Genomic DNA, 13,717 nt, shown 5'->3' on the forward strand with positions numbered 1-13,717 from the left:
CCACCCGCAGGCCGCTCTCCAGGAGTCGGAGCCCGCAGACAAAATCAGCGAGGCCCCACGCTCGAAGGACAGGGACCCTACCCCGATCCTCGACGCCAGGCATCGAAAACCTCCAGAGCCACAAAGGGACAGGGAAAACATTTTTCCACTCACAGGGAGGGGGGAAAACAGCAGAAGAAGCAGCCTTTGCACTCTTCCACACCTGTGAAACACTCCACTCCCCCTAAACAGTCAGACAAGACCAGGTCTGCTGATATGTCTAAAACCAGAAAATCTACTCAAGATAAATCCCAGAGACTTGCTGAGAGAGTCATTCCTAGTTGCAAAAAATGGTCCAGTGAAGACATAGATAGGGTCATGTCAAGGATGTCTTCTTTGGCTGATTTTTACGATAAAAATCCAGACCATTTCCTTTTGTATCATCCACAAGGGGCCACACCCTCAGGCTCTAATGATCCTATCCCCCAGAGTAAGAAGCCCCGGTTTGAAACACCAATGAGGTCTACAGACCCCTTTGAGATACAACCATACTCAAGACCATACTCACTGTATCAAGGAGAGGCTTCCTTTGGTGAGGACCAAGAATTTGGCATGGTAGAAGAGCAAACCGGGACGGGATACTATGGGGACGATGAGAACCAAGAAGAGGAAGAGGAAGACCCTGAAACCTACAGAGTAGATTCCCCAGTAGAAAACGAAGCCCCGGTTACCGACTCTCCTGTCGGTAACCAACCCCTCCTAAACGAGGTTCTCGCACGTGCAGCAGAATATTTCCATATTGACACCCACGGTGTCCAGGAGGAGAGGGACTTCGCAGAGGAGTTAGTGGGAGAAAGGAGGCCTGTTGCCCAGACCATCCCGATCCTTAAGTCCATTCAGCGAAGAATAGACCCGTACCTGGTGAACCCGAACCTCACCAGAGCAGTCAATCCCAGGGTTGAAAAACTTTTCAGGGCAGCCCAGTCTGACGCTCTCTATATAAGAGGACATCTGAAGTCAGACTCCCTGGTTGTCACTAACACTCGTAAGAGGGCTGGAACACCCTTGTCATCGTCCGAAGCTCCTCCCGACAAGGAGAGCAAAAAACTATATGGTTTCGGCAGGAAAGTAGCCTCAACGTCCGCCTATCAAGCAAGGATTGCAAACTCCACCACCCTGTTGGCCAGCTACAACTGCCATCAGTGGGAAGAAGTCGCGGCACTCATAGCCTCTGCTCCTGAACCTTTAAAGGGCCAGTTAGCTCGGATTTCCGCAGAGGGTAGAGCCGTGTCTGGTTGCATTTTGAAAGCAACCTTTGACGCCGCGGACAACGCAGGCAGATTGATAGCAGAAGACACTGTTATCAAGAGACATGCGTGGTTACGGCAGTCTGGTTTTAAGGCAGAAACCCAGGCATCATTGTTGGACAAACCGGTGGAAGCTGATCTGTTGTTTGGTAAGGTGGTCGAAGACGCACTGAAGAATGCCAGGGACGAATAGGAGACACTCAAGTCCCTTGGCCAGTTAACCAATAAACCCCCTAACCAGAGAGGGAATAGTAATTTTCGTCGCCCACACGGCCAAAATTCCCAGAGAGGATCTAACTATTCCCAGGGGCAGGGTACACAGTGGAACAACAGCCAACAGTCTACCCAGGGTTATGGCAGGGGTAATAGGAGAGGTCGTGGTAAAGGCAGAGGCAGCCCAAGCAAGGGAGGCAGCACGCCTCCACCAAAGCAGTGACGCTCAGTTCAGGGTCCCTTCTCACGCAACCCTAGTAGGGGGACACATTTCCAACTTCACCCAGGCTTGGGAAGGGATCACATCAGACAGATGGGTGCTGTCAACAGTATCCACAGGGTACTGTATAAAACTACTGCAGGGTCCCCGGAACCATCATCCACGACAAAGAGTACACTCTTTAGAACATCAGAAGATTCTCCTCGAGGAGATCGCCATTCTGCTAGAAAAGGACGCGATAGAACTCGTCCCGGGACACCAGGTAAACAAGGGTATTTATTCAACTTACTTCCTTGTGCCAAAGAAAGATTTGACAATGCGCCCAGTATTGGACTTACGGCCTGCCAACAAGTATGTCAAGCCCCAAAAGTTTCATATGACTACGCTACAAGAGGTAATCCCCCTCCTAAAAAAGGGGGATTACATGGCAACCTTGGATATGAAAGATGCTTATTTTCATATTTCCATGTTCCCAGCGCACAGAAGGTACTTGCGCTTCAAGGTGGACAGTCGACACTACCAATTCAAGGTACTGCCCTTCGGGATAGCTTCAGCACCAAGGGTATTCACCAAGGTACGGGCGGTGGCGGCTGCACACCTACGCAGGGAGGCAATCCGGGTGTACCCTTATCTGGACTACTGGCTCATAACGGGGGAAACCCCAGTAATTTGCAGGACAAACATTCAAAGGACTATCGACCTCCTCCACGAGTTAGGCTTCTCAATCAACGAGAAAAACTAAAGCCGGGTGTCAAGCACCTCCAAACAGTTCCTAGGAGCAATCCTAGATACTCAAGAGGGGTTGACCTTTCCTTCAGAGGAAAGAATTTGGAATATACTACTGCAAATTCCGCATTATCAGTCCAGTTGCCAAATAACGGTATGCAAAGCAATGCGTTTACTGGGCATGATGGCGTCATGTATTTACCTGGTCCCCCACGTGCGCCTGCGCATGCGTCCCATGCAGGAATGGTTGGCGAAACAGTGGTCTCAGGCAAGTGGTCAGTGGGACGATCTAGTGGTCGTTTCACCAACACTAGTACAAAGCCTTCACTGGTGGACAAGAGAGAATCTCGCACAGGCGAAACCCTTTTACGATCCCGAAGTACAGGCAGTAGTCACTACCGATGCATGTCTAATGGGGTGGGGAGCTCACCATCTCCACCACACAGCTCAGGGTCTCTGGTCTCCCTCAGTGGCCAAGAACCACATCAACCTGCTAGAGCTTCTGGCAGTATTCAGAGCGCTTCAAGCCTTCGAGCCCCACCTACTAAACCTGTCAGTGCAAATCCGGACAGACAGCACAACAGCCATGTTCTACCTGAACAAGCAAGGAGGGACTCGTTCGCCAAATCTGTCCAAGCTTGCCCAGAAAATCTGGATATGGGCACTCAGATGGAACATCTTCCTGTCATCACAACATGTTCCAGGGGAGCTCAATTCCCTAGCGGATGCTCTGAGCAGAGACTCCCTCCCAGAGGAACACGAATGGGTTCTACACAGAGAGGTCGTAGAAGATATCTTCTCTCAGTGGGGTTTCCCCACTATAGACTTATTCGCCATAAGCGAAAACAGACAATGCCCAGGATTTGCATCCAGGTTCCCCCACCCATACTCCCAGGGGAACGCCCTGTGGATGAACTGGTCAGGGATGTTTGCGTACGCTTTTCCACCAACTCCTCTCATCAGGAAAGTGGTGAACAAGATGAACAGAGAATCGATGACGCTCGTCCTAGTTGCTCCCATGTGGGCAAGACAACCGTGGTTCCCACACCTACGCAAGATGGCGGTGTGCGAGCCCATCAAACTTCCAGCCTGGTACAACCTACTGTCCCAGCACCAAGGTCAAACAGTGCACCAGAAACCCAACTCAATGAACCTGGCAGCATGGCTCCTGAGGTCATAGAGTTTGGACATCTCAATTTACCACAGAGGTGTATGGACATCCTAAAGGAATCTAGGAAACCAAACACAAGGCACTGTTACTTTGACAAGTGGAAGAGGTTCGTTATCTGGTGCCAGAGTAGACAAATCAACCCTGTTGATTGCACTCCTTCCACTATTGCTACATACATGCTCCACCTGCTAGATGCAGGATTGGTTTTTAACTCACTGAAAGTACACCTGGCAGCCCTGTCAGCATACACCACTTCCCATAGCAAGGTCTCGTGGTGGAAAGTACCAGTAGTTAAAGCCTTCATGGAAGGAGTAAAGAGACTTCACCCTCCTATTTCAAACCCACCACCAGGGTGGGACCTTAATGTGGTGCTAGCCAAGCTCATGGGACCCCCTTTCGAGCCCATGCATAAAAGCAGTCTCAAACACCTGACTTATAAAACGGCCTTCTTAGTAGCTATTACTTCTATAAGAAGGGTCAGTGAAATTCAGGCTCTGTCAGTGCAGGATCCCTTCTTTACTGTCCATAAAGACAAACTGGTTTTACGCACACACCCTAGGTTCTCACCTAAGTTTATATCAAAATTCCATGTAAACCAGTCCATCGAGCTTCCGGCTTTCTTCCAGGACCCTCAAAGCTCGGCTGAGGTTAAACTACATACCCTAGATGTGCATAGGGCGGTCCTCTACTATGTAAATAAAACCAGACCGCTAAGAAAAACAGATCAACTGTTTGTCTCCGTAGCTACAGCAGAGAGGGGGATCGCATCTCTAAAGGTGCCATCTCGAAGTGGATTATTAACTGTATCCAGCTGTGTTACTCACTCTCTGAAAGAACTCTGCCTTTCACGCCAAGAGCCCACTCTACTAGAGGCATTGGGGCCACTCTGGCTTTCATTGCAAATGTACCCCTTGACACCATTTGCAAAGGAGCTACTTGGAGCTCTATTCACACTTTTACTCAGCATTACTGCATTGACACCCATTCCAAAGCAGATACACAAGTGGGACAAGCGGTTCTAGGACATTTATTTGCTCATGACCCTTCTCACATCCCACCTCCTTCTTCAGGTACTCCTCGCTAATCTATGCACAGCATGTGATCTAAGCAGATTCCACAAGCTGCAGAAGGGATACATTGCTCACTGTAATCGTGTTTCTGATGCTTGTATCTGCTTAGATTCACATGCGACCCACCCTTCCTCCCCGCTGAGAGAAGGCGCATGGTTGCTTGTAGTCTTACCTTTCTATCTATCTGCTTGGATTATCTGTACTCATGCTACTCCTCATGCTACCTCATGTCAGAAAAAATACAATCTGAGGATCCTAGACGCGTGAGGGATCTTGGGTACAGTGGACGTCACACTAGGGATAGTATTACTGGCACGCCCTGTGTCGACGCCCATTTTCGAGTTTCGAAAAACAAACTGTAATACTCTGCAGCTTCCACTAGATGTCGGCCTATGCACAGCATGTAAATCTAAGCAGATACCAGCATCAGAAATACGATTACGGTGAGTAATGTATCCCATATCGGTTTGGTAATATATATATATATATATATATATATATATATATATATATATATATATATATATATATATATATATATATATATATGGGTGTTGGGGGTTTGGCGTTGGGTGAGGGGTTGTGGGGGGTTTCCCCCCACATATATGGTACAATTGACCTTCACAATTCAGTCAATTGTGAAAAGGTCAATTGTCATTCGAACATTTTCGCTGGGTGAGATGTCAGTGTGATATTAAACAATTCTACATAAATGAATGGCATCAATAACTATTCTATGTTCATATCCTATGCTCATTTCCAATGACATCATTTATATTCACAGTAGTTGATACAGATCTCTTGAAAGCATAGACAATAAACCAACATTTCCCTTGCAGTACGGCACAAGCATCGTGTCTGGTGGATGAGCCGAAACAGACCGGACACTATAAGTACCCCGATAAACTCCCAGGACAGATTTATGATGCCGACACTCAGTGCAAATGGCAATTTGGAGCCAAAGCTAAAGTATGCAGCCTCAGTTTTGTGAAGGTATGTACAGTATATTTAGCTTTAAAAAGGTGTGATAGTTTTTTTTTTTTTTTTGGTTTTTGCAATTCTTCTAAAGTGAAAGGCTTGAGGTGTGTTAACAGTTTATGTCAACCTTCCACAGGTCAAAGAGAAGTAATTGGCCATTTATATGGGTTTATTGGTAAACGAGGTTGTAGTATGTCTTCCATATCACCCGTCTGTTTATTGTGTGAATGTCATAGACCTTCTTCTAGATATTTCTCGGTCATCATTTCTAACAAAACCCCTAAAAAAAGAATTTGAACAGTATCAAAATATGAAAAAGAATCTGAAATGGCATTAGCCTGTCCTGCTTAATGCAATTTAGATCTTCAACTTTGATGGCACTTGTGGCGCTGTAAGTGAAACTGTGAGATGGACTGAGGATTTCTTTGACCTTTGGGTGCACCTATTAGATTCCTTTCAAAGAAATTACAAATGCTGCAGGAGTGAGCAAAGTTGCTACTATTTGTGCCCACTGAACAGACAACACTTCACTTGAATTTGTTTTCCATTAAAACGATCCCGCCCAAACCGATGTGAGCTGCTGGTGTAGACCCCTCCTCCTATTCACTTACAGCCAATGTTAGGTAGTGAGAAATGTGAAGACTGTTCATTATTTGTCAGCTGTTGCTATATTTGTGATTATTTCATGCAGCTGTCACATTCAAACAAATGATATGTTTACAGCTTAATGCATCTGTTAAATTACACTTCTCTAATTGTATTCTCTTTACAATACACAATGACATGTTATTTATTTGTTGGCTCATACAAATCTCTAATGAAAGTCTGTGGAAGTTGGAATGAGTTATCTAGTCAGATCATATGTCTACCAGTTGGAGTGGGCACTTCGTAACCAAGGTCTCCGACCAGTAGATTGTGAGCCACTGGTAGCTCGCCCAAGGCTTCCGTGTAGCTCCTTGCATCAGACAAGAAAATGAGCACAGTGTGTTTGTCTTGGTGTCTTGGTGTCTGAAGTCCCTGGGTCTCTTACCCTGCCCCTCACTCTCCTCTTCCTGCAAAGGAAACAGTCAACTCCATTCTTGTATACAAACCTTTGTGCACTCCTCGACTGCAAAGTAATGCACCCTGCCAATACTGCATGCAAACCCCTACAACAAAGGCAGCGCCCCGGCGATACTGCATAGGGTCCCCCATACTATTCCAAGCACCCCCTTGACCTGTGTACCATGTATCATAAAGGCAGTCATTACCTGTTAAATATGCGCGCAGACCCCCATAAACCAATAACACTGCTTATGGGCACCCCTAACTTCGATCAGAACCCAGACTGCGTGCCTGCACCCCTAAATCTAAGTTCCGATATTACATGGCGGTTTGCTCGCAAGCTTTCCCTGACATGAGGTTGCACAGTCACAGTCATGAATATGCTTGGTTCAGTGCAGTTGTGGACGTGCGATTGACTAGCGCGGGTCATCCCTCAACACGCCCGCAATTTGCCTTGTATTTTCTGCCCCCTACTTTGAGCTCTGCGTAAGCCCAAACCACCCTCTGCGTGGAGTCTCATGCAACACACTCGACTGCATGCAAGGACACGCAGGCCCTGCATTGTACAGATGTTTCCCGTAAAGTAGATTACAAGGTTCAAAGAAGGGGGATTTTGCGCACTGAATGGCCGACAGAGTCCAGATTTGCCCCACAAAGTATTCCATGAATCAGCCCCTAAATTCTTTGTTTTAAGGCAGTACTACCCAAATCTATTAAAGTTTGAGATGGAATTTGCCGGGATATGGATGACCCACCGTCTATACATGTACCAATACAGCGATTCAAGCACTAGCAGCAATTTTACATTTAAATAAATGTGGAAAACTACTAGACACACTACATTCTGGTGCTGGTCCACCTACATGTGTACTCCCAGGTTGAGCCTGCTGTAAGAGATTTAAAAAGATTTCATGAATTCATGTCTGCCATGTCAGGTGTGCAATTAGGTGCAAACAATATGGCAAGTATGGTATCTGCACTATCAGAAAATGTGATTCTCTCTCTGCAAATCTGCCTTTTTCATATATGAGCTCCCTGAAATCATCATATGAGATCCCGTCTGGCAGCATCCGAGTGTTGTTGCTGTTTAAAGCTACACACCATATTACTGAGCGATGGTGGATAGCATCCAGTATCAACATTTGAATTGAATGTCTGGAATGGTTTCCTTCATTCTGATATGCTTACTAATATTTAAGAGACAGCTACTAACAAAAAAATTAAATAAAGCTGTTTTTGAAGTTGTTGCTGTCGTGGCAAATGCATTTGTTGTCCTTTTTTATATAAAGATCAAAAAGGCACACACAAAAACCTTGGATATCACCACCACAGTAGCTCTCGCCAATAGCTCCTGCCGATTGGGTATTAACTGCAAGTGGCTCTTCTGATGTAAAGGTTGCAGACCCCGGATAGAAGTATGTACAATGCATACACAAATGCAGAGGTCCTGAATGTTCATGCTGCCTGGCTCATAGTAAGGATTCATATTTTGAGTGATCAATTACCTTTTGCCATGGCTCATACTCTTTTGAAGAAAAAGACAGATTTATTTTAATAGATAGTATGGCGAGAGGTGTCCCTGAGACACACCTGGATAACTAAACCTTGTGGCACCGGACAGCTGAGCACAGTTAAGCAAGAACACCATCTAGCTAGAACCAGCTCCATGGGTTCCTTGGATTCACTGTGAAGGATGTATGATGTTATTACCTGATGCACCCTAGCCTTTTGAGCAGCACCAACACATCCTTAAAAGCAAACTAAATAGCAATCATTACCAGCACATGTACACGTGATAGTAGCAGTTTTTATTTAAGATCACTTTCTGGCACTGAAATATGGCCTGGTTTCCGACACAAATACTAGCCACATGTTATACAGCTTGTGTATTTTCTGCTGCAATAGGATCGAATATGGGTACTTTATCGTATAAGGGAACAAGTAAACCCATTTTCTCTCCTGGTAGGAACATGTTTCTATTGTGCATCTCGTGTTTCTGTCTTAGACAACCTATTATTTTGACAACAAAAATACATGTGTTGCTGCTAGTGTGTGACTAGCTATTGTGTCAGTGCTTAACTAGTGTCTGATTTGACATATTGGACTATTCAATGTTTATTGCATGAGTTCCCCTTCAAAACTGTCTCTCAGTCCATATACAAGATAAATGTTTATTTTTTTTTTAGAAATGCATTGATGCATTGATTGACGGTCAGAACTTTGAATTTGAGGACTTTTTCAAGTGACATATTTAGAAGTATCTGTAAGAGTATATATGTCGAAGAAGTTGCTTATTTCCTAACATTGTGTTTGGCCGAGTGTTCCACCACTGCCGGATGATGTCACTAAAAACTGTTTAAAATGCCTCAAAACATTTTGTTTACATGCCCGAATTGCAGATGAAAGCTTCCAATGATGTTCAACATCAAATGCCAAAGATCATGTCGCCTCACCCCATTTAGACTTCAGATCCACATCCAACCATCGATATGACCAGTATTTAGAAAAGAAATTAGAAGAGTGTGCAAGTTACATACATGACTGTACTTGTCACCTACTTCAGACTGGTTTCGGTTCCCTATGGGCATATGCAGCAGCACCTTTGCAATGTAAACCTCACAGATTCCATGAATACGATTTATGTATACGAATCGCCTTATTATGTCCCTCTGCATTTGTCTCGGTAATATGTATCTGTCTCGAACAGTTAATCAGGTAATGTGTAACGTACACAATTACTGAAAAATGAAACTGCTTTTATTTTTCAGGACATATGTAAATCCCTGTGGTGTCATAGAGTTGGCCACAGGTGTGAAACAAAATTCATGCCTGCCGCTGAAGGCACTCTCTGTGGTTTGAACATGGTGAGTAACAATATTTATCTTTGAATCTGTAAAATGATTTGTATTATGACATTTCTTATTTCCCAATAACTCTTTAAGCGTGCATAGATTTTTACGATTTTAGCAGCTGCAGTAGTAAACTAGGTTTAATATTTATCCACTGTTTGAGAGTATTTATCGATATATTCAGTGAAAAGATGTAATTGAGAGAGAGTTAAGGTGATCAGATTTAAAGTGCAAAATACATAGCATCTAAACCTTTGAAATTCAGTTAAAACAACTGGGTTAAAGAGATGTTAAAGTAAGGATTTAATTCAACAAAACCCCTGAAATTCGGCTGCCATTTCGAGCAAAGCCACCTTAACTACGCCCCATGTTGCGCAGCATGATGACATCAGAGATTACTTCACAGATGACATCACTGATGACATCAATGGCGACATCACTAATTCAATATGGTGTCCACTTTCCCTCTTCCCACATGTAGCCTAATGCGATTGCATCCTTTTACCTCCTGCAAATAGCTTTTTGAGCACTTTTAGTTTCATGCTTGCTAGGGTATTATCGCAGCAATAGCTTGCATTGAGCAAAACAAAAATGGTGTTCTGAAAAGCCTCTGTGCTGCAAAGCACCATGGGAGGTATATAACGTTTTTGCAGAGCAGGGGGGGGAACCCCTTTTTCCATCAAATATTTTAAAAACTACTAGAGTGATTCACCCCAAGCCAGTCAAGGAAATTAAGTCAACGTTTTTTGCACAAGTTGTTTCTTATATGGTCCAATCCATCTAATGGTTTTTGTGCTACACCTGTTCACAAAATGCACCTTTTCTCTATGTGAAAATGAATGGGAGTAGGCTGTGTTTTTTTGGTTTCTTAATACATTTTTCAATTTATTTATAAATCTATCCTAAAAGTTTGTATTTGAGGGTGGGAGGGGGCCTTGACAACCTTTGTTTTTGAAAGATTCCATCCAAATCCATCCAGCAAGTCAAAAGAGACACCTTAACTATGGGGCAGTGACTGCCGTTCTACAATATCAAGATACATCAATAAAAACAAGACTATGCATTTTAAAACATTCCTAAATGCCTTATATTCAAGGATATCAAGAGACAGGTTATTTTAAGAAGGCAGAGAAATACCCATTTCAGTTCAAACAAATCGGGCATTGAGGTTCACCTACCCATTCTAAGGAGCTCCACCAAGGTTACAATTGTTTCTGCTTGTTTATTTGCTTTGACTGAAAGTACATCACGTAATCCGAAAACATGGAGTATTAGCAGGTAGCACAGATTTGACATGTTGTATTACAGCATTAGACATCTCCTTTTTCCCCATTTGATGTACTTTAAATGAAAAATGTTAATTTTGCCTACTTCTTTATTTGCTACTCCTCTTATCGATTTAGTAGGATGAAAGACAGAAACTGGCCTTTCCATGGGACAAAACAGGGTATATTTCAAAAAGATGATCATTTACCAAGGAGATGTATTCCTCATTGGGGTGAAATTAAAAAAAACAAAAAAAACAAAGGAAATAAACACATAGTTTAAGCCATGGTAAATCAAGCATATTTGTCATTGTCAATAGCAAATGGGGATGGTAGTTCCACATAGGTATGTACAGCGTACGCTTAATCATGTATGTTGGAGATTAATTGTAATTGGTAGGATTTCATGATGAAGAAAGTTCGCTAATGTCTGGGTTGTTGACCCGATTTGTGCATATTTTCAAAAATACATACTGAACATCAACCCTTGTTGACAGCAGTGCGACTAGAGAAAAAGAATCAGCTTTTTTTAAGGGGGTAAAGGGGATATTTTTTATTGTTAATAGTATAATGAGAGCAGCAGGGACAGCGGTATACCCTGGAGGTAGGCTCTAGTATTTGGAGACATGCACTGTCCTTGCATGTTAATGCAGGAATGTCACCATGAGGCAGTTGTGAGGGGACTACGGATAGGCTTTGCAGGGCGTACCTGGGTTCTGCAAGACCTTGTAAGGGGCCAGAGGACAAGGCTGCAAATAAACTGTGCTCGTTGTTTTCGGCTTTATGTTAATTAGCGATATTTGTGCAATCAGTGTACATCACGCAAATCTAAATATTGCCTGGATGCTAACAGAAGACGCAGAAGTTAAGGATTGGTATGGGGACATCCTTAGCCAAGATCGAAGGACCTTTTGAGGGACAAAATTATGTATATTCTCAGCAAAAGAAGCCATTAAAAATATGGACATGATTTAATGGTACTAATATTGTATACTGGTTCTTTTTTTAAATTGTACATTGTTAATTTCTTACGGCCCCTTCCAGTATATATTGTAATCATAATATGTAACTTGACACTTCATAATCAGCAAAGCAAGGTTACTTGCATTGTACTCGTTCAAATCATCCCTTTATGAAAGGGGAAGAGAAAAGAAAGGACCACTGATGGTTCCTGACAACTTTGCATAAAATCAAGGATTATTTTAAGAACATATTAATGTCCACAGATCTTTTATATTTGGGAAAACCTTCAGTGACAACCGGGTGGCATAACTCAACCACTTAGAGCATGACACACGCTGGGTGCAATACTCATTTAATTTTTCACAGCAGTCGACCTAACATTAAAGTGCATGTAACCATGAACCATATATACTCCCCTGAACAGCTTCGGAGGTGGGTGTGAGGATAGAAGGACTGCAACATCTGTTAATCTATTGAGTAACTGAGGGCCCAGTTGAGTCAGAACAGTAGGGTAGGGGATTCTGAGAGTGTAAGCAACGATGTGTTCATGCCCAGTCCCCCAATGCACAGATGTCCTTAAATAATTATTAGATTTTATATATAATGTTCCTCCTGCTAATATTTCCCCAAATGGTTCACTTCACATACTTATTGACAGAGGTGTCGCTGAGGGACAGGGGGGCTGAGGGGGTTATAGCCCTGAGTCTTTTGTTTGTAGCCCCAGATAGAAGCTCAGGGGCTACAACCAAAAGGCTAGCTAGCCCCGAGTCCCGACAGTCCCAATATTAGCGTAGCCCCGGGTCTTTTCTCGACCAAGCGACGCCCCTGCTTACTGACTCATTTGTATGTCATACCGATTAAGGTCAAGATAAGCATTGAAATCACATTTAGACATATTGAAGGCATAGTCATGCAAACAAGGCCTGCACTGGGGTGCACCGACACATGCATTTCTCACTGCTCGCCCATTCCTGACAACGCCTCTCGAGTCCCTTCAAGCAGATCTTGAAGTAAACTGCGCATAGGATGGGAGTTGTACATACATTATGAATATGTAATCGACAAAAGTTTACGTTGTAAATCCCACTTTTTTTCACGAGAGTATTTGAATAGACCCAGTGCGGTTTGTCCTGCTAACATAGTGGTCTACCCACACACCAATAAACAAACTAGGTTACACGTTTTAAAAGCCATTCTCGAACACTGGCGTATACTGATGAATTCCTCATCTGCTGCAGCTGATTTCTTTCCAGTGTAGTCGTTGCATCATGCTGGGGCATTTGGAGATATGAGGCAAGTTTTAGAATTCACAAAGTGGAGTATGTTTGGAACTGTGCAAATATTATACATTCTTAAGTGCTTGCATCTTCTGAAGTCCATGCATAAAAAAGAAATAATTGACAGCATTAAAGCTGTGACATACACACTCTATCCTGTTTAATTCTTTTCTCATGAAGTTATGTGAAATTCTGAAAATGGTCCCCCTTTACAATCAAAACTTAGCTGTCAAATATCTCACAGTTTACCTGAAGTGATTTGAGGGAATTGAATTCTTAGTCTCCGTGGTGCTGGGACACACAAATAGTTGCTAGTTGTGCTGTTTTGTAGTGTGCATTCTTTTCTTCTCAATCACAACTTTGTTTTGAGTGATTATTAAGGGCTTGCTGGATTTGGAAAATGCTCAGGAAAAGAACAGAATTGTTCATATGATAAGCAGGCACATGGATGACGACGTTACTTCGCCACACATTTAAACGTTTCACATGTATAGCCTATGAGGAGAACTTAGCAACTCTCCACGTAAGGAGACTTTGCATTCAAAACATCGGTTGTGCTTGTACATTCAAAATAAAGAAATCAATGAACAAATAATCACTAACAATCTGTAGGTGGAATAGCTGCATCGAATTTACCTCTGGTTCCCATCACCCA

The 13,717-nt window shown here is 43.3% G+C and overlaps 1 protein-coding gene across 3 annotated transcripts in view; it reads left to right on the forward strand.

Annotated features, from left to right (window-relative positions):
* Window positions 1-13,717, forward strand: part of ADAMTS18 (ADAM metallopeptidase with thrombospondin type 1 motif 18) — a 524,586-nt gene that overhangs the window by 294,331 nt on the left and 216,538 nt on the right. For all 3 annotated transcript variants that reach the window (XM_069652914.1, XM_069652924.1, XM_069652934.1), the window contains 2 exons: window positions 5,526-5,679; window positions 9,477-9,572. In XM_069652914.1, the coding sequence (XP_069509015.1) occupies window positions 5,526-5,679; window positions 9,477-9,572 (250 nt within the window). The remainder of the gene's footprint in view (window positions 1-5,525; window positions 5,680-9,476; window positions 9,573-13,717) is intronic.

This window comes from Ambystoma mexicanum, chromosome 1p (assembly GCF_040938575.1).
Source record: "Ambystoma mexicanum isolate Mex_15411 chromosome 1p, UKY_AmexF1_1, whole genome shotgun sequence".
Lineage (NCBI taxonomy): Eukaryota > Metazoa > Chordata > Amphibia > Caudata > Ambystomatidae > Ambystoma > Ambystoma mexicanum.